Here is a 27124-nt window from a genome sequence, read left to right on the forward strand (position 1 = left end):
TGCTGGCGACCTTCGTATCAAAACTATGTGAATAAACTGTGTTTTACGATGAAGAGAAGAACACAAAAATCAAGAGGATTTTCTTAAATATTTGGTTAATTGCCCATAGAAGTGATTTCAAAATTTAAAGTGCTTCCTAAGGTAAGTACTTTTACGGGCGACATTTTAAATTCTTCCAAGGTGAGAATCTATTATCTTTTTTGCAAATAATTTTGTGGTCTAGTGTGTGTTATATTTTCTAGAATTTTTGAGGTAAATTGGCAATGGGCCTATAGTTTTTGTGTGACATTTTTACTTTGTTTATCGAGAGGTGTAATTACCGCTGTTTTTAATTTGCTTCGGAGAATACCCTTATCGAGTATTGTATTGGTTGGTTTCAAAAGCACCGGATGTAATTGGTCCCACTGTATTATAAGGTCGGTTAACGTGATGTTGTCTATCCCTGGACTAGTTTTAAGATTTAGTTGAGAGAGAGAGAGAGAGAGAGAGAGAGAATTTTTGATTTCGCGTTTGGAGACGAATGGAAAGAATATTTGCTGCTGAGGGTGAGTTGGTTTGTATTGGGTGTGATTTGAGTAAATGTTGTTTAGAAAGTTTTGGTTAGAGAATTCTGCTAGGTGTGCCTTGGCCGAAATTATTGGAGATGACGTCTTGTGTGTGTGTGTGGGGGGGGGGGGTTCTTTGGTTCCTTATATGTTCATAAAATTGTAATCGGCCGTCATCAGGTGATTTACGTCAGTTACGGTTCATTAGGTAAGTTACGTTGAATTAGGAAAAATGTTTAATGAGAGTTTGTCATTATTATTCCTAATATTTATATTATACTCTAAAATTAAAAAAAAAAATAAAAGCCTTATCAAGCCTTATTAAAATACTTATCAAGGGGATTTTCTTAAATGTTTGATAATTGTTCATAGAAGTGATTTCAAAATGTAAAGTGCTTCCTAAGGTTTTATGGGCAACATTTTAAATTCTTCCAAGGTAAAAAAAATAGCATTAAAGAGTTACTGTTTTGTGTTTTACTAAAATTTACCTTAAATGTGAGATCAATTAGAGAGGAATCCATATTTTTTCAAAAGTGGTGAGTTGGTTTTGTATTGGGTGTGATTTGAGTAACAAGAGATCAGTAGGCTGTACCATGTTTGGCTACTAACAGTTTGCATATTAGCATAAATAAGTCAAAGTTGTGTGGATATATCCTACCATCATTTAAAATGCCACGTACTATTAATTTAAAACGGTTATTCTGTTTAAAAGAGTCTAGATGTTTTTATTTTATTTCTGTAACTTCTTTATTAGATGATCCAAATTTTTGAAATCGTATTAAAGTACAAAGAAAACTAGATGATTTTAAGAAGTGATCAAGATCAAAATGTAATGCGATTCTAAAGGCGCTAATTTTTTGTAATGCCCAAAGTTACTCTTACATATTTTAAAAATCTTGATTAGTTTGTGCGAATTAAGGAAAAAAAAAAAGCAACTGATCTGCAACAATGGAAAAGAAGAACACTTTTTTTTTTATGTGGAAAGGCTATACGCCTATAGTATGTTAGTATACTGAGCGAGCGGGTTACGTATCAGACAATCTATGAATCCTACAAAACATAAAACAGAACTTTTTCCAGACAACTAAAATCGGCTACGTAAAGGCTTTCACGAACATCCATATCATCATGCGATTCGAAACAACGTCTGTAGGTGGGAGAGCAGGTTACACTTGATAGATGACAAACGTTTAGCACGTTGTAAGAAGAGAGGTTGCACTTTCACAAGAGAAGTTCCCAACTTTAGTGCCAAAGAGTCAAAATTTGAAATTACATTCGCTTTGGAACCCAAATGATTTAGTACGCAATCAATACTCATCAATGGGAAAAAATGTAGTTGTTCATTTTTTTCCGATTTTTTTTCCTGAATAAATATCAGTTATTAATGAAGAAAGCAGCAGATACTTGAATCGAAATGATTTTAACCGTTTAATTTTAAGTGCGTTCCCGGAAAATAAACTTTAATTTAATTTAATTTAATATTGATGATAAAAATCATAATGGAATGATAATTAAAATCTTCGAGATGATTATTAAATGATTTAAGAATCATTTTCATTTTTAATATCAAATGAATTTTATCAGTAAAAATTGAAATTCTGTCCGGAAACTGTAAAATTCGAAGTGTTTGTAATGCATCTATCTATATGATAGTATAATTAATCTTGTAGAAAAGCTTCGAAGACTTATTTTTATTCTTTTAATAAAGTTGGCTTCTTATCCGAACATATTTCGCACTGTACGTAGCCTTATGCTGCTTCAACGTATCCTAAAGAACAGCAATCTCAATTACTTTAAATCGTATTAATCTGAAACCAATAAGATATCTTTGAAATGCTCCAAAAATGACATAAAAAGTCTCTAAAGTGAGGATAATGTTTTTTTTTTTTAACTGAGATATGATAACTACTGCTACATTTATTTGACAAAAAGTCAGGGACTTTTGACTTTTTCTTAAAACTGGTGTCACTATACTATAATTTCAAGTAAACATATCTAATGCTGAAGTGCAGTGCTATCTTCAGGGTTTGATAAAGCATATTCGGAATGCAGAACAAGAAAGTCGATTCAATTTCATTATCATGGTTATCAACGGGCGTAACACTTCTGAATGATTGCATTGTTCAAAATGTCTCGGAGAGCAAACAGTGAAAGATAACCTCCATGACTGATATTCTAGAGCTATCAACACGTTAGGAAAAGAAATAGTGCTGGTTACAAAAGATATTTTTTTACTCTGAGTTTGAAGTGAATGCTTTTTTTTTTTAAGTTGCACATGTTTTTTCGGCAGAAACAACATGTGCAAGAATTTGGGATAATTTTAAAAATATTTTTGTTTTAAGAGTAACTTTGCTGATAACTTATTTTATAATTAGCACAATAATGGTTGTAGTTGCTACGTATTAATAAGAACAAATTAAATCAACGTGGTTGCCTCACATATTTCATATCTTGGATCCTTTTTTATGTTATTAATAACAGGAAACAAGAGGGAAGAACATTTGATAACATTTAGGAGTGGTAACAACAGTTCACAAATTGACTACATTTTGACTAGAAGAATATATCTTAAGGTTGTGACAAATTGTAAAGTAATTCCAACAGATCAAGTGGCACAGCAAAACCGACTGCTGTGCGCAGACTTTAAAATAAGATCGAAGATAAGAACCTCTGGAAGCCATGGGATGAAGACAATTAAGTGGTTTCGCTTAAAAGAAGAGAGTGTGAGGAATCGTTTTAGGGAGAGAGGATGTGTTAGAGAGGATTTCCGATGGACTGGAAAGTCGACAATATTGGTGGAAACATAATTCAAAAGTAATCGTGAGCTGTGCAATCGAGGTGCTTGGTGAGACATCTGGAAAGATTAGAGAGCAGAAGGAGGGTTGGTAGTGGAATAATAATGTACAAGTGGCAGTGACAGCTAAGAGGAAGGCAAAGCAGAAGTGGGATGAGTCAAGAGTGGAAGAGGACAGAGAGGTGTACAGAGAGAGAGAAAGCAAGAAGCCAAGAGAGTTGTGGCACAGGCGAAAGCTATGGCATATCAATGATCGTCTGTATGATCGATTAGAAACAAAGGAAGGACAGAGAAAACTTTACCAACTAGCGAAATGTAGAAATAAAGTAGCAAAGGACAACTTACATGTGAGGCAGATCAAAGATGCTGAAGGAAGGATTGGACTTATTATGGAAGGATTGGACATAAGAAATACATGGAGAATATACTTTGAGGAACTTTTGAATGAGGAAAATGCAAGGACTCACAGAGAAGATGGGCATTCTGAGGGGATGGTGCAGAACATCAGTAGAGTGGAAGTGACAGTGGCCATGAAAAGGATGAGGAATGGAAAATCAGTGGGCCCTGACAGGATTTCAGTGGAGGCATGGAAAGCATTGGGGAGAGGAAATTGACCTGCTCTGGGACCTGTTCATGAAAGTTTGCCAACAGGAAAATATACCTGAGGAATGGAGGGAGAGTACTCTTGTTCCCATCTACAAAGGTAAAGGGATGCACAAGACTGTAAAAATTACAGAGGAATAAAGTTGATGTCCCTCACAATGAAAATTCTAGAAAGGATTCTTGATGGAAGATTGAAGAAGGAGGTGGAGATTGCAAAGGAACAATTTGGCTTCTTGCCTGGTAGATCAACAACAGATGCTATCTTTTGGTTACGGCAGATGATGGAAAAGTTTCGAGAGAAACAACGGGAGCTACATCTGGCTTTTATTGATCTGGAGAAAGCATACGACAGAGTGCCAGGGCAAGAAGTTTGGAGGTGTCTGAGGGAGAAGAAGGTTCCGGAAAAATATGTCAGGTTGGTGCAGGAGATGTACAGAAATGTGAAGACAAGTGTTCGGACCTGTCTGGGACAGACGGAAAGTTTTCAAGTAACAGTTGGCTTGCATCAAGGGTCAGCATTAAGTCCGTTTCTGTTTAATATTGTGATGGAGGTGGTAACAGAGGAGGTGAGAGAAGATGCGCCTTGGACAATGTTGTATGCAGATGACATCTTGCTGTGTGTAGATTCAAGAGAAGAAGCGGAAACTAAACTGTTTTAGTTTTAGACCCAAAACATCTTGTCGCATTGCTTTATGACACATTCTCTCTTAAAATAGACACATTACGACATTTAGAATATGAGTGCCGCTTACAAATTAGAGGAATAATTATGATGACCTGAAACAGTGCCAGATTCTTACAATTTGGGGTCATTTGAGTAACCTCAAAATACTGGGCTACTACGGCAAGTGTGTGATACTAAAATGAAACCTAAACAAAGAAAAAAAAAAGAAGGAAAGAAACAGACCTCAGCACTAAATTATAAAATTTGAGTAATTAACCGAGAATACAAGTCATGATGTAGAAATCCTCGTGATAATAAGGATGCGGACTTTATTGCAATATCTCTAGTGTAGGAGCATTGCGTAGGGAATTGTTCCCCTGTAGGCAAAAGCTTTTTTCGTAGAGTACAATGTGACAATGTGACCTGTGATTGTCGCGAATTGGGATGTTGTGTTTGGAATTACGACCTAGGAAAATCTGTTGTATGAAGCCAGTATATTCCATGAGCTCTTCTGATGGGTTTATTTGTTTTGCGGGATGAAAAAAGTCGAGTAACTGGAAGAAAAAACCTTTCAACCTTCGTATAAACCTCACGAATTGGAACAGATCAGAAAATGTTGGCAGATATTTTACACTTCTATTTTTTTTTTTTGGAATATGTTACATAACAGGATTACAAATATACGAAACTATGATGGTGAACGTGCCAAGAGATTTCTGAACAACTGAAAATGAGAAATATCAAGAACCTTACTCCACTAATGTGAGTTGTTGTAACATCTAATGTATAATTATTATTATAATTGATACACAGTTAAAACAAAATATCATATAAATAAAAATTTGACTGGTGATTAAGAACAATTCAGATTCTACCGAAGAATAAGAATCTAAGAATAGTCCGTCAGTTAGCGTCGTAAAATATGGACTGATCCAAGTAATTCTGTTTTTTGTAGGTCATATAGGATCACTTCATTGATTTTTAATTGCTGTAAATAGTTCGACAGCTTCTTTGAGGTTGCACCAAGTGCACCGATAGCTATTGGAATGACTTTGGTGTGTTTAAGCCGCAGTCAGCCAACTTCGATTGCCAGATCTCGATATTTAGTAATTTTTTCCAGTTCTTTGTTGTTAATGTTGTTATCACTGGGCACTGCAATATCGATAATCCAAACCTCTAGATGTTCGATAATTGTAATGTCAGATCTATTGTGTTCCAAATGCCGATCAGTCTGTATTCTAAAGTCCCAGAGAATTTTTGCTGTTTCGTTTTCCATTACAGTCTCTATTTCATGCTGCCACCAGTTATCAGAAGTAGGAAAGCCATATTTTTTGCATACGTGACAATGAACTATTTTGGCCACTTGATCATGGCGGTATTTATAGTCAGTTTGAGCTATTTTGCTGCAGGTACTGATTAGAGTTCTACAGTCTCATCTTTCTGATCGCATAATCTGCATTTGATGTTATTATTGATGTTGAAAATTTTTGCTTTGATTGCATTAGTTTGTAATGCCTGTTATTGAGCTGCTAGAATAAATCCATCTGTTTCTTTTTTAATGTATTCGTGTTGAAGCCATTGCCATGTTTTTTTTTTCACGTCAATTTTGTCCTCAGTATCTCGAAGAAATTGGCCATGCAAGGGTTTATTTTTCCAGCGCACATATAGGATATTTTGTTGTTCCTTTTTGTAATCCGATTTGTGTCCTGTTGCTTTTAGCAGGCCCTCTTGTGTAATTGCTTGAAGCATTGACTCAGAGCTATTGTCGATGTAATTTCTTAAACCAATTTCTTTTTTCACAGTCTGTCTCACTTGCAGCAGACCCCGTCGTCCTATTCTCATTGGTAGGTACAACCGGTCAACATCACTTCGTGGATGTAATGCATGCACAGTCATTAATTTTCTAGTTTTGCAGTCTAGTTTGTCCAGGTCTTATTTGTTTAATTTATTATTCCAGATGTGTATCGGATCACTGGTATAGCCCAAGAATTCACTGCTCTAATTGTGCTTAATCCATTTAGTTTTGTTTTCAGAATATTTCTAACTCTTTTAATATATTCTGATGCTGCCTGTTGTATACCGTTCGAGTGGAGAATATCATTGGCTTCTAATATTCCTAGGTATTTATAGTGTTCGTCAGCTGAAATTGCTTTTATATATTTCTCTTGATCAAAATCAAAATTGCTACTGTCATTAATTTTTCCTCGTTTAATAGATAAAATTACGCATTTATCTAAATCAAATTCCATTTTGTTGTCTTAACTGAAAATACGAACTGTGTTCAATAAAGAATTTATTTGCTGGATCGATTTTCCATATAGCTTCAAGTCATCCATATACAACAGATGGGACATTTTAATATTACATTTAGGAATTTCATATCCAAGTTTTGCTTTCTTCAGAATCATAGAAAAAGGTATCAAAGAAATGCGGAAGAGCAATGGTGACAAGGAATCACCTTGGAAAATTCAACGTTTAATGCTGATATCTCCAAATCGTTCATTATTCACTATTAATGTTGTTTTCTAAGATTTCATAGCAGTACCCAGAAATTAATATATGTTTTTGCTAATTCCAAATATATGTTTAGTGATTTTAGGATCCAGGAGCGTGGGAGGGAATCGAATGCTTTCTTGTAGTCTATCCATGTCATGTTTAAATTAGTTTTTCGTCTTTTTGAGTTTTTGAGAATCATTTTATTAATAAGGATCTGGTCTTTTGTTCTTCTAGATTTTTGAAAATTGCCTTTTTGGTCAATCGGATAAATCTGATTGTCTGATAAGTAGTGGTATATGGAATTTGCTATGATTGCAGTGAAGAGCTTAAGCATAGTTGGTAGGACATTATTAGACGACAGATACTTGGGTCTGCACCCTTATCTTTTATGAAGAGAAAAGTGCGCCAAGATATCATCCAGTCTTCCACTGAACCTGACTGCAACAAATAATTAAATTGTTCTGCCATTCTATCATGTAGACTGGTTAGATGTTTTAACCAAAATCCATGTAGTTCGTCTTTTCCAGGTGCACTCCAGTTTTTTAATTTTCTAGCTTGAGCACTGACCATTTCTTTAATGATAATGGCATTTCGCATTTGTTTTTGTTTCATTTCTGATTCTATTTCCTTAATCCATGAAGCATCTTTATTGTGTTCAATAGGATTATCCCAGATTGACTTACAAAATTTGAGTGTTTCTTCTTTTCGGGTGACTGGTGGTTTGCATTTGTATTTCTCTGGAGAGACTGAAAGAACTGACGTTGGTTCTGTCGAAATTGCATATTGTGTACATATTGTTTTATTCATATCTTTTAATTTTCTGTGCAGTCGCTGTAATTCTTTGTTTTAGCTCTTCGGTAACTTCAGCAATTGTTTTATTGGGTAAATTATATGTGTTAATCAGTTTGTTTTTGATGTTATCATTTTTAACTGTCCTTCTTTAAAACTCTTTAAGTTGCTTAGATCAGCTCGAAGCCTGCTTACCTTTCGTTCTAACCGGATTTTCCATGGCGCAGATTGTGTCATCCTCGGCTTTTGCTCTTTCGGTTTGCAACCAAGCTTCACTGAAATGATATAGGCTGTGCATAGGAGCTGATTTGTTTCCTTTATAATGTAGGTTGTGATGGTTTCAATTACAGCATTTGCGTCTTATACGGTCATTTGTGGAGTTCATATGTTCGAATATCCCTGACTTCATTTTACACTGCCCTTCTGTCAAAACATTCTGAGGTATGTCGTCAGCTTGATGTTTACTGAGTTGAATTCCAAAGTTTGATATAGCTACCTCCTGATGATTTTCTGTTACTGGAGTTTTTGGTTTATTATGTAACTCTTGCAGCTCAAGTTCAGTAAATATTTTATTACGGAAAATGAAATTCTTTCGGTCCATAAGTCTTCGGTCCATTCTGTTATTGCAGATTCTGGGAATTTTTGTTTCCAAATTAAATGCATACGCTTTCTGAAACCTCGTTTTTCTGGTGTTGTTATGTAAAAACATTTCATAATTTCTCTGTTTTCTTCTACAGTCCATTTTTTACGTTTTGTTTCTTGCAGTCGCTTTTCAGCTTCCTACCCCGATTGCCCAGCAAGGAGAGCTGAGTCCTGTAACCCCACTTGTCGCCTGATGCCTAGGATCCCCCAAAATCTGACGCAGTCCTTGATGACACGAACGTCGACTGATCCGGTATGGATCTGTTCTTACTTTTCACCTTTAAGAAGGAGGATGGAACACGGTTAGTCTGGCCCTAAATTGAGACCTGCCTGACAAGATTTGTCCTGCTGGCAGCTATGCAACCTCCAGAATAGCACGCAACATCACTGAAGCACGTAAGTCCCACCGTCACGACAAGGCCGTGTTCCTTCGGGGGATTATTATTATTATTATTATTATTATTATTATTATTATTATTATTATTATTATTATTATTATTATAAAATAATTATATCCTACGAATATTAATAAATAAAATATTTAAAACAGGACAGATACAAAGTATGATAAAGACCGCCATAATCACATCCATATACAATCATGGAAAAAGAAATTTAATCAGCAATTACAGACCCATAGCAACATTACCAATTATCAATCCAATTATGGAGCGGATCATACTGAAGAAACTCACAGCATACACAGAGACCTTTCATATTATCCCCAAAACACAATATGGTTTTCAGAAAAATAAGTGAACAACATCTCTCTTGGAAGACTTTAGAGAAGTAATTAACACCGCCTTACACAAAAACAAAATTGCCATGGTAGTCTTTATTGATCTAACTAAAGCATTCGATACACTCACACATCAAACCTTGTTAGAAAAGTTGAGGCATGCTGGAATAGATGGGCCTCCTCACAGGTGGTTTACAAACTACCTTCGAAATAGAAAGCATATCACACGTATCGGGTCAAACCGAAGCAGAGAGCTACCAGTAACCTGTGGAGTACCACAGGGAGCTGTACTCTCCCCAACTTTATTCACCATTTATACGCACGATATTAATCAGCTACCACTCAAAGGTAGGATATTCCAATACGCAGACGATACAGCAATAATATCCATCCATAATAACCCAAGCACAGCCCAAACAAATATGCAACATGACATAAATCTGATCATAGACTGGCTCACGAAAAACTCCATACACCTAAACTCAGAAAAGACAAAATTAACGATATTCATAAATCCACTGACTCGAGCAGTTGATAACAAATATATCCCTCCAACATCCACTTTCCAACATAAAAAACACATAGAACAGCAAAACCACTACAATCACTCAGGTTGAAACAATACGATACCTTGGAATTTACTTCGATGCAGATATGAACTGGAATAGCCATATAAACCATCTACAGAACAAACTCCGAACAATAAGTGGAAAACTCTACAGGTTAAAAGACATAGTTCCCATACGCCTAAAACACTTATATACAAAGCACTATTCCAAAATATACTAATATATGCTATAACAACGTATGCTTTCTGTGCACCCTACAAATTAAATAGATTAATGTCGCTATAGTACAAAATGATAAAACTGATCTTTTGGGAACAAATAGAAAGTAACGACCTTATGTACATTGCAATGTCAGAACACAAAATACTGACAGCAAAACATTTATGTCACTATGCAACTTTGCTAAAACATTATTTCGATGCCAACTACAGGACAGTTGAAATACATACCGTATAACAAGACCTCAGACTACTAATTATATCACATATAAATACAATAATCACTACGGAAAGGCCACGCGAAACTTCTACATCCCAAACATGATAAACAAATTACCTTTTGAATACAGAATCCTTACAAACTACAATTGCCTGAAAAGAGCTCTAAGGACATACTATGAACAAGAAACACGCCGGCAAAAAAAAATAGCATACAAACTTAATGAAACACAATCGATCAGGCTTCCAGTTCAGCGACGCATCAATACATTCCAAGTTATTTGTGTGTGTGTGTGTGTGTGTGTGTGTGTGTGTGTGTGTGTGTGTGTGTGTGTGTGTGTGTGTGTGTGTGTGTGTGTGTGTGTGTGTGTGTGTGTGTGTGTGTGTGTGTGTGTGTGTGTGTGTGTGTGTGTGTGTGTGTGTGTGTGTGTGTGTGTGTGTGTGTGTGTGTGTGCGTGCGTGCGTGCGTGCGTGCGCCCGAATTTCTCAATCATAGATTTCGTAGCTTCCCAACACAGCAAAATAACCAATACATAATAACCAAATGGTGTCATCCTCAGATAAGCTTACATATAAGCTTCGAGGATGAAAGTAGAAAAATTAGTTCTCATCCAAGATGTATCATATGTAACCAAATGCATATAATGTACGTATCACATGTTAACCAATGTATGTAATGTATGTAATAACTGTAATAACAAAAGTATGCAATATAGAGTGATTATATCCATTGATATTTTATATATAGAATGTAAAATTGCAAAGAAACATCTGTAATAATTATCATTATGAATATTATAATAATATACGTTGTAAAAAAAAAATTTAAAAAACTTATTCTGTATTCAAAAATTCTGTATAATCTTCATTGTTAATATTCGAAGAACATGTGCTGTAAATACATAATATAAAGGCAAACAAGTATTATTAAAGATTTTAATTGAAATCCCCCAAAAAAGTTATTATTATTATATTTATTATTATTATAATCTGAGATATCATACAAGAATAAAAGCTATATACTCGTATATCTTGAAGAATTTTGCCTAGCTATTATGACTTCATAACAACGACCACATTGGTTAATCAACAAATGACCCATTTCATAAGGAGTGTAAGTATTGATTAAATGGAAATGAAACAACTATGAAGTTCTCTGTATTTAAAGATACATGAAAACAATTACCAGTTCAATAATTTTGACATTTCATAAAATTGTCCATTATAAACAAAGGAATAAAGTATTATAGACCAGTGTGCTGGACTTCATTCTTGTATACTTTATAAAAAACAAAATTATTACGTGAAAGGATGTTAAGAGAAGAATTAGGAAGACAGATAATGGCTTCCTAAGCTTATGCGAAAAAGCACAGAAAGAAATATTAGTTTTTTTTTTTTTTTTTTAAATAATTACTAAGCTAAGTTCACCATTTATCATTATTTTGATAGATTTTTTCTTCTTTTTTTTCGGGGGTGGGGGGGTTATAATAATGGTTCACCATTATTATAACTCGAACAGTTATAATAATTTTTCTTGAGTTTGCTCCTCAAACTCAAGAAAAATTATTATAACTGTTCGAGACTAAATATCCTTGTAACATGAATGGAAATGAGCCGCTATGGATAAATCATAAATTAAATTTAAAATGGCATGCTATGCAATACGAAACATTTACATCGAGAACATGAGTAGAAATATAAATCTCGCCTATGAAAGCTCGTAGACCTATAATGCTGTGGATGAGTTAAGGGTTGGATAACCATGAAATGAAAGATACGACAAAAATCATGTAGAACCTAAAAACATTTAGTTTTGCCTAAAAGAAATTCGAACCCAGAAGTGGGCGGTTACAGAGGAAGATGGTATTCAGTATAGCAACCATGACTGGCACCGAAATGAATGCATACAAGAATGATTTAGGATTCAACGATTTTGATAAAGAGAAGAAATAGCAAGCTGAATTTCAAATAATATTAATCAAACATAGTCTTTTTACATTCTTAATTATCCATATATTGCATAAAATTTTCCTTAAAAACCGATCAAGAGATAGATAGATATTTTTTTTTTTTTTTTTTTTATTGTAAACATAACAATCTTATATACAGGATTAACCGGTTTTTGGTTTTCTCTGCAGTCAGACAGAGAGGTTACATGCTCATACTCTTGTTGAGGTATGTTACATCGAAGTCACTTATAAGGCTAATTACATTTTTCTTTTTCTTTTTTAAATAAATTAAAGCCATTAAGAGTTATTTTAACATGATAACATAAGATCTTGTTTTAGCATAAGAACATAAATGTGGAAGAAAATAGAAGTTACTATTGCACAATATTATCTATTGACATGAGAGTGCAGCTGATTAATTTTCGCACTGTTAAGCACAACAATCCTTCTTTCTTCCCCCTTTCTTTTTTTTTTTTGGGGGGGGGGGGGTAAAGGTGTCACTTCTATGCTGGAAATTGGATTATAATGCAGTCGCCCTGCTCAGCCAGGAGTTGATTCCGTGGATTCCATTCTTGGTGGAAAAGATCTATAGATAGATAGATAGAGAGAGAGAGATTATAAAACATATAACTACTGCAGGGAAAATAGAGCTAGATCTGGTTCAGTTTGCTCGTAAAGCTATTGAAATGAAATGTTTTAAAATCCATCATTCTTCCATAGCCAAATATTGTGAGATGAAAGTTTCCAAATTGACTAGATAGTTGCTTAGAATATAATCTTTGGCAACGGAATTGCCTTGGATTACACTACATAAAAGACATGGTCTCGGTTCAGGAGCCAATGTAGTCGCATTTTTGATGGTTTTTCATTAATGTTTCACCGATCTGACAAATGTTTGGAAGTGTTGGCTTTCATTCCAACTCCAGAAAGAAACTTTATAAGGAAACAAAAAATCTCAATTCCGTAAAATACCATGTTCAAAAGCAGTATTTTTACATAATTTTTCTCTCGGTCGGCGTATCTATTAATTATAATCGTTGCAAGGAAAGAAGGTGCCAAAATCTGTATTTTCGTAAGCTATGACGTCAGTTTTGAAACTTTCATTTTTCAAAAATATTTGGTTATGAAAGAACAATCAATTGTAACATATTTTCATTCGATGGCTATGAAACTCTTTGAAAACGAAATAACGTCTTCCTGCTTTTTTTATCTCTAAAATTAAAAAAAAAAAGAAGAAGCTAATACGCAGATTTGCACAAACCGTGGGATACACAGTACTTGCTTTTCAGAAACAGCAAGGACATTTAGCATTTGTTAGGAAACAAGAGCGAAGGACGAAAAATTAATTTCGTCCTTCGCTCCTGTTTTTTATGATCAAGACTGATTGTCCTTCGACAACCAGTCCTGATCATATCTTGAGAATGTGAAAAAAATGAATTATTATGTACTTTGTTTTATCAGTGAATAATACTGTATAATTTTAATGCAAATAGTTCAGTTCAATAATTTCAGTAACTGTTTTTGGCATTTTCTTATAGGTATTTTCTAATGATGTACACACAGAGAAGAGCCTTGCCTGGTAGGTACTAATTTAGTATCAATCAATAAATAAAGTATAACTCTAAAAAAGATATTTACATAAAAATGATTTTAAACTTATACAAACTTTACTTTATAGAATTTATTATTTATATACTATTATTTTTATTTATACAAAAATCAGATTTATATGACAGTTCTTTTAATAAAGAGATTCCTAGATATACAAACGTGATGTAGTTATTTAAATTAGAAGCAGCACTTTCTCGTTATATATTTTTTGTTTTTTTTTTTCTATCATAATTTAGAATCATGTTTCGCAATGTTTTTGCTTTGGTTTTAGCAAGATATTTCTTCCAGGTAAAAAACAAATAAAAAATATGTTCATGTCTTGTAATATGTCATCTTCATACAAATGCTCAGTAATTTCAATTATTTTCTACGTTAATATTACGTAATGAAGAACAGAAATTTCCTGTTTGTTTCAAGGTGTTTCGCCTGCATATTAGACTCAAAACATTATCAGATAATTTTTTTTTGTTATTTTTTAGTTTTAAATGTTTTTATTTTCTTTTGTGTTCACTTTCAGTAACTGCTCGGTGATGGATCCTTTCAGCTTGGATTCCTAGGAGTGTGGCCTGTGTCCAACACCGAACATTCTGGATGATACCTGTTATCTTCATGTTGGAGGCTTAATGAATTGTATACAGCGCTCATAAAGGATTAAAAACAGAATCTATGTCTTCCTATATTTCGTATCAGTCAATAAGACATCTTCAGGGATTACAAAAACACTAATGTAACAAAAAAACAAATAACAAACAATACTAAGCCCAACCACGAGGGAGACAATAAAGTCCTATCTAGGTGGAGCGCCCTCTAAGGGCGGTTATAGGTGGCCTGGAACGTAAAGTGGGACCTCTGGTGATAAGCGTTTCTCAAATCTTAGGAAGCTTAATGCAACCATATTTGTTAAGCTTCAGTTGATTCCTGAGAGCTGCTACTGATTCTAAGAATAGTCTTTCTCTTTTGAATTTGTTGTGGTGGAGCATGGTGGTTTCTTTCCATGAGATCCTGTGGGTTGTATCCAAGACATGGTCAGCCAGGCCTGACTGACCATAGTCGTGCTTGCAGATGTATGACTTATGTTCCTCCAGGTGAATAGTAGCTGATCTGCCTGTCTGTCCAAAGTACGCCAGTTTACAGGAAGAGGGTACTTTATAGACTTCAGGCACTAAGAGAGGAGGGAGCTGATCTTCCATCTGGACAAACCTTCTACCTGGCTAAATATGTAGATGATGTGTTCTCTATTTGGCTTCATGGCCCAGACACATTAGAAGCCTTCCTCAGTCACCTCAACAGCCTACATCCAAGAATCCAGTTCACAATGGAAAAGGAAAAGAACAATTGCTTACCCTTCCTAGACACCTTAGTTACAGGCGGATACATCTACAAACGCACCCACGACAACCACCCTTCACAATAATATGGCATTATTAAAACTCTTACCAAGAGAGCCCACAATCTTTGTTCCAGTGGAACCGCCCTCACAACAGAGCTTGACCACATACACAACACTTTCCTCTCCAATGGCTACAGTAATCACATCATTAGAAAAATAATCAGTTCCTCCCCCATTCCCCGGTCTTCTCTTCAAAAAGAGTTTAGAAATGCCGTCACCATACCCTACATCCGTGGCACATCTGAAAAAAATAGCCAAGATTTTAAACAAATACAACCTACACACAGCAGTTAAGCCACACCGCAAACTTGCTACCCTCATCCGCTCTACAAAAGATCAGCTCTCTCCTCTCTCAGTGCCTGGAGTCTATAAAGTACCCTGTTCCTGTAAACTGGCGTTCTTCGGACAGACAGGCAGATCAGCTACTATCCGCTTGGAGGAACATAAGTCATACATCTGCAAGCACGACTATGGTCAGTGAGGCCTGGCTGACCATGTTTTGGATACAACCCACAGAACCTCATGGAAAGAAACCGCCATGCTCCACCACAACAAATTCAAAAGAGAAAGACTATTCTTAGAATCAGCAGCAGCTCTCAGGAATCAACCAAATTTTAACAAATATGGTTGCATTAAGCTTACTAAGATTTGGGAAACGCTTATCACCAGAGGTCCCACTTTACATTTCAGACCACCTACAACCGCCCTTAGAGGGCGCTCCACCTAGATAGGACTTTATTGTCTCCCACGTGGTTGGGCTTAGTATTGTTTGTTATTTGTTTTTATGTTACATTAGTTTTTTGGTAATCCCTGAAGATGTCTCATTGATTGAGACGAAATATAGGAAGAATTAAATTCTGTTTTTAATCCTTTCTGAGTGCTGTATAAAATCCATTAAGCCTCCAACATGATGTTCTCACAGCACTTAAGCCTCTACACACGAACTGTTATCTTAATTTACAATTACATTACAATAATATAACCCCATTGTAAATCTTACCATGGACACGTCTTTCCTTCTCATCTTATGCTTGTATAAGCAAAAGCTAGTTCGTATGCTTTCAGGCAAGTAACATGTCTTTCATAAACAATATTAACACGGGAAACCCTAACTCCAGCCACGGACTCTTTTCACTAGAATGACATCCTTTGTTAAAAATTCTACGCAGCCAGTCATATGCTATTACTAATTTAAATAACAAAGTCATTCCATAAAAGGAAATGAACCTATTTTGAACCCAGACATTAATAACAACCGAATTGAATCCGAAATGAATGCAGATGCCACCTAATTATATTAGTGGGAGAAAAATTGTATTGTTATCCATATTAAAAATAAAAATTGCACTAATGAAAGAAAAACCCAATTTGTTGTATTATTTCCTTGAAAACAATATTTAGATTCTCCAAGAGAGAGAAAGTGAACGAGTGATGCATCAGGAAAAGAGTTAGTGTTTTAATCTATTCTTGGTAGCAATACTCATCTTTTTTTTCTCGTTTCTGATGGCCTGGGGAAGGAGTGTCCTAGGTTCGATTCCCGTCAACGACGTGAGGAGCTTAAGGATCTTCTTCAGCCATAGCCAAGTTAGCCGGTCTTGGGCGTGGACAGCAGGGTTTTTTCCGCCAGTTGGTGTTTTTCATCCCGCAAGCAGGCAAACCGGTCTGAGGACACACGGATTACAGTCAGGAATACTGACCCAGCCATAGGTCTGATTCGTCAGCCTATGCCGGTTCCGGAGCCCGGATAAAATTGGGGGGGGGGGGGAGACGAGATGGTACCGTGAACTCCGTAAAAAGGGGGAACGCAGTATCATCACACGAAATGTAGAAATGTATTTATTTTACTCCAAAACTGCTTAAATTTGGAGTGATCATCTACCGACCCCATGCGGATTTCTGCTTATATATATATATATATATATATATATATATATATCCAAGTCTAATTTCGTGGAATACGAGAAGGAAAAAAAAAGGAAAAAAAAAAGATCACAGGACTTCTTTATTCAAGGTGGGACTTACAACGGAAGTGAAGGTGGAAACTATTACATCTTCCCACTAGCTAATCCTGCTCAGTGCGTGCGCAGAACTTTTTGAAATGACCGTTATACACTATACTGAAACCTAGTTTTCCTACGACTATTTGGATAAAAATATTTGGGAACTTTTATACTTTCATAAACGCTAAGTGAGCTTTTATTTAAAGTGAAAAAGAACAAAATGGGAAGAATAGTTTTCTGGAAATAAATGACAAATTTTCAAAAGCACATATTAAATATGTACCTTCTGATAATTAGAAAATTGAAATAAATTTAAGATTGCGTACACTCGTACGTCAGTAACATACTGTTCATGATCTCTGTTTAGCCTCATCGTTGAACAAGAATTATAGGGAACCCCTGCGCCATCTTAGTCAAGTGCTGAATGAATTGTGCTCGAAGGGTAAGCATTGTACTTTTGAAGATTTCATTAGCTCTGAGTGCTTAATATACTTTTGTGTAGCTTAATATTCAATAAATTTAAAATTATTTATTGTTATTTCTATATTTATTCAAATCGTTTGCAATCGTTTCAGTTATCTGGGTAATAGGAGCCATCCTAAGTGTCGCTGTCTCAGTTCCCATGATTACCATAGGTATGTATCGCAGACTTTCCATAAAATAATCGCTCGTCGCACTATTAACACCTCAATTTTTATTGAATGTTTCAACAGTTTCAGATTGATCGAATTTCATAGTTCAACTAAGCGTTATATTAAACTAAAACAGTCCACCAGGCGAATTCACTTGCTTCAATTTGCTATTAAAAAACGTCTACACTAAAAAAATGATGAACACGTAAAATATATAGATCTCTGTCGTAAATAACACTATAACAGTGCCTACGTCTAATAGTAGTGCTAGTATTAATAATAACACATAGATTAAAGTGATTAATGTGAACCTGTTTGTCTTATTCCACAACCATACCTCTGTAGTATTGTTGACATTCCATCTGCGCTTTTTTCCCCTCTATTATTCCATTTTGTTTTCTATTTTTGCTTCATTTTGTGTCCATAGCTCGGGAGAGATCTTTTATTCAGAAGTTAGCATGTTCTTCAAAACTTGTAATGCATCTGTACATAAAATCTTTACCATCGAGTTTTCATCTGATTCGGACACCCTACCGTTTTCCGAATTTTTCTGTACAAAACAATTCTTTCCAGTATTACATTAATGTTATTTCTGGCTTGTTTGACGGAGATTTTCCATCATATAGTTTCATGAAGAAATATACTGTTTTGGTACCTCGAAGCGTAGAATACCACTTGGATATTCTGTGCTCATCCATTTAAAATGAACAACTCATGACTTTCTAAACAATCAGACCTTTATTAAGACAATATTGTAAACAAGTTGTCCTGATGCAAAGAAAGATTTTAAAAAATTCAATAACTGCCACAAGAGCTCATCGTTATAGCGGAAATGAATACAGCATGTGACCAAGAGTCAAGCACAGCCAAATGAGTATGATAACGAAAAAGATTAATGTAAATATTGCTGGTAACCAACACAAACCGCTACAGAAATCAAGTCTATATGGAAGATTCAACTGGGATCTTTCCTCGATAGTCGTCAACCGTTAATTATCCGGGAAGTTATTATTCAAAGCATACAGCAAATATGGTAGAAGTTGCTGATTATCGGCAACCCTAGTCAATGACCAAAATCTATTCTAATGAACCGAAATATAATGAACAATGAATTAGACCCGTTTCCCAACGTTTTCGGTTGATGGCGCCCAAAGTCGGCAGATAGGCCTGCCTAATACTGTTGGCAAAGGAAAATTACTAAACACAGCTGTCTCTAAAAAAGAGCTAAAAAGAAGTTGAAAATAAAAATTTGAAGCTAAAATTTCAGAAGTAGTAGCAGATACTTTTCAGTTACTTGCTTTACTCAAGATTATTATTATTAGTAGTAGTAGTAGTAGTAGTAGTACAGGCAACTCCAAGGAGTCCTTAAACTCATCGAGAGAGACCCTAACATCATTCAAGAACAACTATTCAACATTCACACAGTATCTATCATACTACGCCTTGAACTCATTTACAGTCATGGCACTCACAACAGACTCTGGCAGCTTATTCCACTCATTCACCACTCTCTCCAAGTAAAAAACCTAGCTCTAACACCCTTGCTAACCACACTCTTGCCCAGCTTCCATGGATGGCCCCTAGTCCTCCCACCACCAGTCCTATTCTAAAAAATATCTTCTGAATTAATCTTATAGAAACACTTCAATAATTTGAATGTCTCAATCATATCACCCCTTTTCCGCCTATCAACCAATTTCTACAACCCACAAATCTTCAACCTGTTCTCATAAGGTTCATTCCATAGACCTGTTATCATCTTGGCCACTCGTCTCTGGATCCTATCCACCTCCTCCCCATCAAGAAGAAACCCTGACGACCACATTTGGGCAGAATAGTCTAGGTGGGGTCTTATCAAGGCTCGATACAGAGGAACAATAACCTGTTTGTCTCTGCTTGTTAAAGTATTTTTCAGCGACCAAGTGATTTGATGAGCTGATTTAGCCGCTTTTGCGATGTGCTCCCTAAACTTCAACTCCCTATCCACCAACACTCCCAAATGCCTATCCTCGTCAATCTCTTGGAGTAAACGTTCCACCAATTAGGTATACTGCTGCTAATCTTTTCACCCCAAAATGCATAACCTTACATTTTGCCACATTAAATTGACATCCATTCTCCTTAGCCCAGCCTTCCAATCTATTCAAATCATCCTGCAAAATTTCGACATCCCCTGCATTTACTATTGCTCTACCCAACTTCGCATCATCAGCAAACAAATGAACAGTTCCTCTCAGATCCTTTCCTATATCGTTAATGAACAAATTGAACAGTATTGGTCCAAGAACAGAACCCTGCGGCACACCACTAGTCACAGGCCGTCTTTTGGACTCCACTCCTGAATAAACCACTCTCTGATATATCTTCATCAACTATCCTCATATCCTGCATAATCCTGCAGTTTACTTATTAGAATTCCATGTGATATTCTGTCAAAGGCCTTAGCAAGATCCAGTAGAAGTCCAAGATGAATTAGTACTTGCATTTAAGTGGCGAAAGACATTTCCCAAGTGGTCTTCTGCGCTTAATTCTCCATCATTTTCACTTAGATTTTCAGTTTTATCATATGTGACGATCGTTCCATTATTACACAGTGTACATGCTAGTAAATGATATTCTTTACAGCTTGTTGTTAAGCCCGAGGCCATACTTAACTGACAAAATAGTCTCAGCATTGGCGATTCTATGTTATTTTTTAATTTAGTTTTAACTGCATTCGTGGAACTAAGACGTCGTTCAATTTCCGCATTACAATTTGGCAGTATTCATAAATTTATTGTACACTGAGCAATTTCTTTAAATAGATTCATTTCAGATGCATCTTGTATTCTCGCACTTCAGTCCAGAATAGTTCAGTGTTTTCTATATTTCTCCATTTATTTAAGTGGATAGTATTGTACCTGCATTGTGCAGCAGCAACACCTTTTTCTGTTTTCAGCATTATATCAAAGATGGGAGTAATAGGTTCTTTTATATGTTTAGGGTATTGTCAGCAGAAAAAAGAAGAGATCATTCTTAAAATATTCAAGTTTTCAGGCAACCTTTGCTTAATCTGTTTGAAAAGACAAAGAGAAACTGTCTTGCTCTATTTCTAAGATTGTTCTCATCATTTTGTGTCATTTTCTTGGTTTGGGATCTAAATAGTCATCGGTCTCTGACTCTAGAGGGTCGACTCTAGATGATGGTAGTACTAACATATCAGCAACGGAGCGAATAGAGCGAGAAAGGTCTTCAAACAATTTGTTCTTATCCGCGCTGTTAAATTCGAACATTTTGTTTACTTGCTGAACTAGAACTAGAACAGGATGCAAAAATAATAAAGGTACAACAGATTCCTTTCATCTTTCATACAATCGACTACAAAATTTGAGCTTTGTAATATTTCTCAGACCCACACAACTACGAAGTGAGCTTTCAATTCCAACCACTGGCTGAGAATTCTGTCTACTTCAGGGTCAATGGAGAGTCACCTCGTTGCGCAGTTGCTTACAATTTTCACAAGCATCATTTTCGTTGATAGTTTGATACAGCCCTTTGTATGCTGCTTGTCTTGAAGAAGAAGAAGAAGAAGAATGTGAAAACTACTTGTGCGTTTCGGCAACTAAAAATTCTAATTTTTCTTGGGAGAGATTCTGCACAAGTGTGAGACATTGCCAGTTGCAATGAATGGCATATACATCTAATTAAGGAGGGAATATATGCCTTCAGTTGTTCATAAATGCCATTATTGACACCAACCATAACATTCCCGTTTCTGTACCAATTGCAATGAGATTTTTAATCTCCAGTTTCTTGGTCAAGAGCTCCTCTTTCAGAGCAGCCACAGTACCACTAGCATCACACTTTTCTAGAACCACCATGATCAGAAATGTTTGAATAATTTTGTCGAATTCCTTGCTGCAATAAATGATGGCAATTCCTAAAATCTTATTCCTTGTGATATCATTCGATTCATCTATTACTTACTTATTACTGTCCTCCTCCGTCGGGTCCGGGTTGAGTCTACCATGTTTCCACAACAACCTTTAGGAGTCTTGGTTTCTTGCGTGGCTGGTGAGCTGTCTATATGTTTGTAATCCAGAGTTGACCTTTATTGTTTTTATCCATGTATTTCTTGGTCTTCCTTTATTCTTTTTTTTATTCTTGCATACAGAGCAAGGTGGGGTAGTCATTTTGATGATCTTCTATCCATCTATTCATCTATTAGCAAGATGATATTTTCATCTCCAATACCTGCAATTAAATCTTCTTCAAAATGCTCACTTAGAATATTCTTTACAATTGCAGGGCACTTAATTCGGTGCATTTTAACTATTGGCATGATTTGATTGTCTGCGATGATATTTTTCCAAAGATCTACTGGATAATCGCAACTGTTCAATGATGAGTGACAACAAAGAAATAATGCTAAGCTACCTTCAAAGTTCGCTCTCTCATCATATTTCTTCACAAGCGTATTTGTAATGGGAACAGCCTTATATGGAACTGCGGCAAGATGTTTCTTAGTTTCTCTATGCTTTACAAGCTGACAATATTTAGCAGCTATATCACATCTGCAAAACTTACAGTGACATTTTGTTGCGTCACCAGAAACTTCACACAGCCATTTACTAAACATTCCCATTTGCAACCACTCCTTCCTAAATTTTTGCTTGTAAACTTTTATTTTTCTCTTTGCTCATCTCTGAAGCAGGGTACGCATCTCTTTACTGCAATGAATTACGATTACTCTCTAAACACTTCCCACTCGCTATCGTAACTATCAACCAGAACACTGTGCAGCGGACCAACTTGTAGTCGTGCTGTCATCTTCAAGGAGGCAAACGGCAGACCATCGCGCCACGTGACTGACTGACGTCATCGCGCGTTTGAAACATGTATGATACTCGCACCAATCGTACAATACAATTCTTTATCAAATGCGAACATCTGGAAAACGTTTAAAACAAATTCATTAAGAAGTAGGTTATAAAAATAACTAAAAAGAGCTGACCAGGTTCTGTTCTGAAGGAGCTAGATTTGGAGCAAGGTGCTCGATTAAACTTTCTGGAGCTAGGGAAGACAAAAGGAGCTAGATCTAGCTCCAAAAAAGCTAAATTGGCAAGATTGCTTCCTAACAGTTGCAGAGCGCGATTGGTTCGGTTATTTCAGTTATTTCAGTGAAAATATTGAAATATTTAGGCGCACAGTTTGGGAACCACTGAATTAGGCTCTGAAAAATTTTAGTTTGCAATTTTTCTAAAGAATGATGCAATTACTTATTCAAGGAGTTTCAAATTATCCTTGTCTCGATAATTCATTCTATTCTTTGAAAACAGTCATTTCATCTTCATTCCGTTAACGATAGTTATTTATTACTTCTAGGTACAATGCATCTAAATGACTGTCCAGCGCAAAAATATCTTCCCGTCTACTTGATAGTAGGAGGAGTATTCATCATAGTGTCACTGCTTTTAAGTCCGTGTGGAATCACTACAAAAATCATCAGTATTTTAAAGGGAACGATTATCGTTTTCGATTTCGCCTGGTTTATTACGGGTAAGTAAGTTAAAAAAACCTGCTTATAAATCAAATTACGTCATGAAAATCTATTTCATTTAAAACCAAATTCACTAGCATTGACAATTAACAATCAATGTGATTATTTTGATGAACTTGTGAATGGATGGAAATAAAGTGCAGGACGTGCTTCTAAAACACATCTAGGAAAGTAATGCCGCTATGTCAAGAAAATACCATTTTCTTTGTGTGTGTGTGTGTGTGTGTGTGTGTGTGTGTGTGTGTGTGTGTGTGTGTGTGTGTGTGTGTGTGTGTGTGTGTGTGTGTGTGTGTGTGTGTGTGTGTGTGTGTGTGTGTGTGTGTGTGTGTGTGTGGTTAAAAAATAATCTGAAAGAGGATGTTAATCACGAAGTCCATATTGGAATCCACGACCATTGGTTTTTCTAGTAGATACTGGGGATGTCCAATACAAACATTCTGCATATTCTAAATGGTTCAAGTAAAATATCTTAGCTTCACAATGAATCTATTACATCTTGTAGCAACAACTATAAAAACTATCAAGAAATTCAAATTATATTTTTGAAAGGCACAAGGGAGTTAACCCTTCTGATCTCTCGCTAAAGATAATGGGCACTGGTTATGTGCTTTCACCTCTCTGTCTCTCTTGGGGTTTCGAAGAATTGGTTATATCAATGAACGATCGCGTTCTCATACATTTTTTCTTCTTCTTCTTCTCTATTTTGACTTACATTCATTCATTCTTTTTCTTCTCTATTAAGACTTACGTTCATTCATTCATTCTTCTTCTTCTCTATTACGTACATTCATTCATTCATTCATTCATTCATTCTTCTTCTCTATTACGTTCATTCATTCATTCATTCATTCATTCATTCATTCTTCTTCTTCTTCCTCTTCTCTATTCTGACTTACATTCATTCATTCATTCATTCATTCAATCATTCTTCTCCTTCTCTATTAAGACGTTCTTTCGTTCATTTATTCATTCACTTCCTTCTTCTTCTTCTTCTTCTTCTTCTTCCTCTTCTCTATTCTGACTTACATTCATTCACTCATTCATTCTTCTTTTCTATTCTGATTTAAATTAATTCATTCATTCATTCATTCATTCATTCATTCATTCATTCATTCATTCTTCTCTATTCTGAAATACATTTATTTATTTCCTTTTCTTCTTCTTCTTCTCCATTATTAGATTTCTTCCCAAACTCTGTGATGTTAACTATGAAAATGGTAAAATGAATTATTATGTTTATCATTAATATTATTAGAAAAAATCGTGAAGCATATATCTCTATTTATCATTACTTACTACCATCGAGGATAGTTCTTAGCATGCTAATTTTGTTTGGTGAGGGTTGTTTTGTAATGAAGCTAATCGCTAGCATTTTTATCAAAGCCCACACGAGTATGTCCTGTTCTAAATATTTGATGAATTAAAAATTTGTTGAGTCTGTTTTACTCTTTTGATATACTATTTTAAATATTAAGCATCCTCGTAGAATCAAAAGAACGATTCCTTTTCGGCTGGAAAGACTTACCTTCTACGTCTGTAGGATGCAAGGAACATTCCGAGGAATTTTTAACTTGGTAAATTAGACATTAATCTTTCCCAAATTTTCCAAATTGCATTCGATTACTTTTCATTTAATCTGAGGCATCTAGAAAGTTTATCACTATTTGGCATATTTCACTGTATTACAAGTAAAATATGTTCTTATTAAATTATATAATATCGAAATCCGTTGATAAATATCATCGAAGGACATTTTCCAAATAAATAAATAAATAATCAGCTAACGCCTTTTATTCCCTTATAGAAAATAAAAGGGAGTAGGCGAGTCCTTTTAACCCTATCTAGCTTTTGGAGACTGAGTGGGCAGTTCAGTTTCCACTGGTAGCCAGTCAGAGACATATGTCCCATGACCATCGCTAATTATAAGCGGTAACCATGAAGAGAAGGGAAAAAGTGCTCTCCTCTCTTGGTACCTAACCCTAACAGGATGTGCTACCGTCTGAAATAATGTGGGTTCTAGGTTCGGTTTTCTTCAGTTTACAGAACGAAAATCCGACTGCTACAGGCAAGTGGGTTTTTTTCCTGGAGAAAAAGCCCACTTCTCTGTGCCAGAGGTCAACTAATTTTGTCACCGGTCGAAGAAAGACTTACAAAAAGTTCCTCCAGTCAGCGACTAGACTTGAACTTAAGTCTATCTTCGGACGATCTAGTACAGAGAATGCAAGCACCACCTCCACTGAGCTACACGGGTCTAACTTTTGTTCATTTCAACAAATTAATAACATCAAATATTATCTATAGATTTCGATATTGTATTCTAACCTCTAAACATCTCAGAGTTTTAGTTTTGATGTTGGGTGGGGACTATGGCTCTAATTTGGAATCATTTTACTAATTGTTTATTTCTTTTCAAGGTGGTTACGTATGGCCACCTCACTCACATCGAGATCCACTAGGAAGCCAAGATATTTTCGTTGTGATCTGTGTTATGGCAGTCCATGAGAATTTTTGCTGAGTCTGTTTCATGGAAAATTATTAGTTTTTATGGAGAATGGAAATGCTGAGGAACTACAGTTTATATCTTCATATCTTCTTGTGCTTGTTCAACTTCTTTCTAAAAGTTGATATGAGTTACCATCAATGCTATGTCAACTGCATACTAAAGTATACCGATGACACGCGCCACCATTCATAGGTTGTGTGCAGATGTCATTGATATAAATATGTAATAATGTAGGATAACAATTACTATTTGAGGCAATTTCTATTAGTGTACTGAGTTCTTTTTGGTACTGATTTCTTCCTGGGAAGCAGTTGTTGAACCATTTAATTGATGTCATTGATTTCTATTGCTGTTAGTTTCTAATTAGCATGATGAGATTTACTGCACCAAAAGTCTTAAGTTAATAATAATAATAATAATAATAATAATAATAATAATAATATAATATTTTCTTTTTAGTTGTATATTAATTCATAATAAGTGTTTTCTTCAACATGTAGGTTGCGTTTGGGTGTTAGAAATCTATAAGCCAGAATTCGATAACGCAGAGGATACCAAATATTGCCATCCAACTCTCTATCTGTTTGCCTTCTGGTTCCAGTGCTTGTATTTCCTTGGCCTTGGTAGTATCCTAGCACTTATTCTGACCTGCGGAGTTTGCTACTTTTTCTGTTGTATTAAACGCCAACAAGAGACTCTCAAGGAACAAACTCACTACATCTACCTCAAGCATGAATCTTCTAAAGAAATGGTGAAGTTAACAATTGATGACAAATTCGACGAGGCATAAGACTGTTGGCTGTAATTTAGAAGCAACAATTGTATTACATAATTAAGTTCATAATTAAAATTTCAGTGTGTGAAGTATTGATATGTAAATGGTTATTTCAGTGTATATACCGAAGTTATTGGAAATGTTCATTAACCATTGAAGTATGGTCATGTTAGATGTTAAACTTGTGTAATATTTAGATTGCATTCATAAGAACGGCGTCAGAGAAAATATACGGATCTTGAGGCCATTTTAGTATAATAAAATCTACTTCTAAAATGGTGATAAATGCTAATTTTTCCTTTTGTCCTTAGGAACAAAATATCCTAAAATGAGATTTTGTCCCTTTTCTTACAATTTATTTTTTCTCGCTGTGCATTACTTTTCGATGTATTAATGATTATTTCACTTTTGATTGTTTTTAATATTATTTATTCTTGTCAATTTTTC

At 35.3% G+C, this 27124-nt stretch overlaps 1 protein-coding gene across 2 annotated transcripts; it reads left to right on the forward strand.

Moving 5' to 3' along the window:
- Positions 1-26766, forward strand: LOC150104761 (transmembrane protein 272-like). 2 transcript variants are annotated; one of them, XM_090395935.1, is made up of 6 exons: positions 1-141; positions 13766-13806; positions 17596-17670; positions 17804-17863; positions 23225-23398; positions 26403-26766. In XM_090395935.1, exons 2-6 carry the CDS (start codon positions 13776-13778, stop codon positions 26690-26692), a joined length of 630 nt encoding a protein of 209 aa, XP_090252061.1. In that variant the 5' UTR covers positions 1-141; positions 13766-13775; the 3' UTR covers positions 26693-26766. The 2 variants fall into 2 exon arrangements, with proteins under 2 accessions (XP_090252061.1, XP_090252062.1); XM_090395936.1 differs by lacking the exon at positions 1-141 and adding an exon at positions 598-753.
- Positions 26767-27124: the final 358 nt, after the last annotated feature.

This window comes from Typopeltis vanoorti, chromosome 7, assembly GCF_054136105.1.
Source record: "Typopeltis vanoorti isolate ZY-2024b chromosome 7, IOZ_Tvanoo_1.0, whole genome shotgun sequence".
NCBI classification, from domain to species: domain Eukaryota; kingdom Metazoa; phylum Arthropoda; class Arachnida; order Uropygi; family Thelyphonidae; genus Typopeltis; species Typopeltis vanoorti.

What these genes read in the sequence shown, in the direction of transcription:
- LOC150104761 (XM_090395935.1), top strand. Translation starts at nt 13,776, where the DNA reads ATGATGTACACACAGAGAAGAGCCTTGCCTG. An exon ending in ACAGAGAAGAGCCTTGCCTG is followed by an intron (nt 13,807 to 17,595) that starts GTAGGTACTAAT and finishes ATCTCTGTTTAG; the next exon opens with CCTCATCGTTGAACAAGAAT. An exon ending in TTTCGCCTGGTTTATTACGG is followed by an intron (nt 23,399 to 26,402) that starts GTAAGTAAGTTA and finishes TTCAACATGTAG; the next exon opens with GTTGCGTTTGGGTGTTAGAA.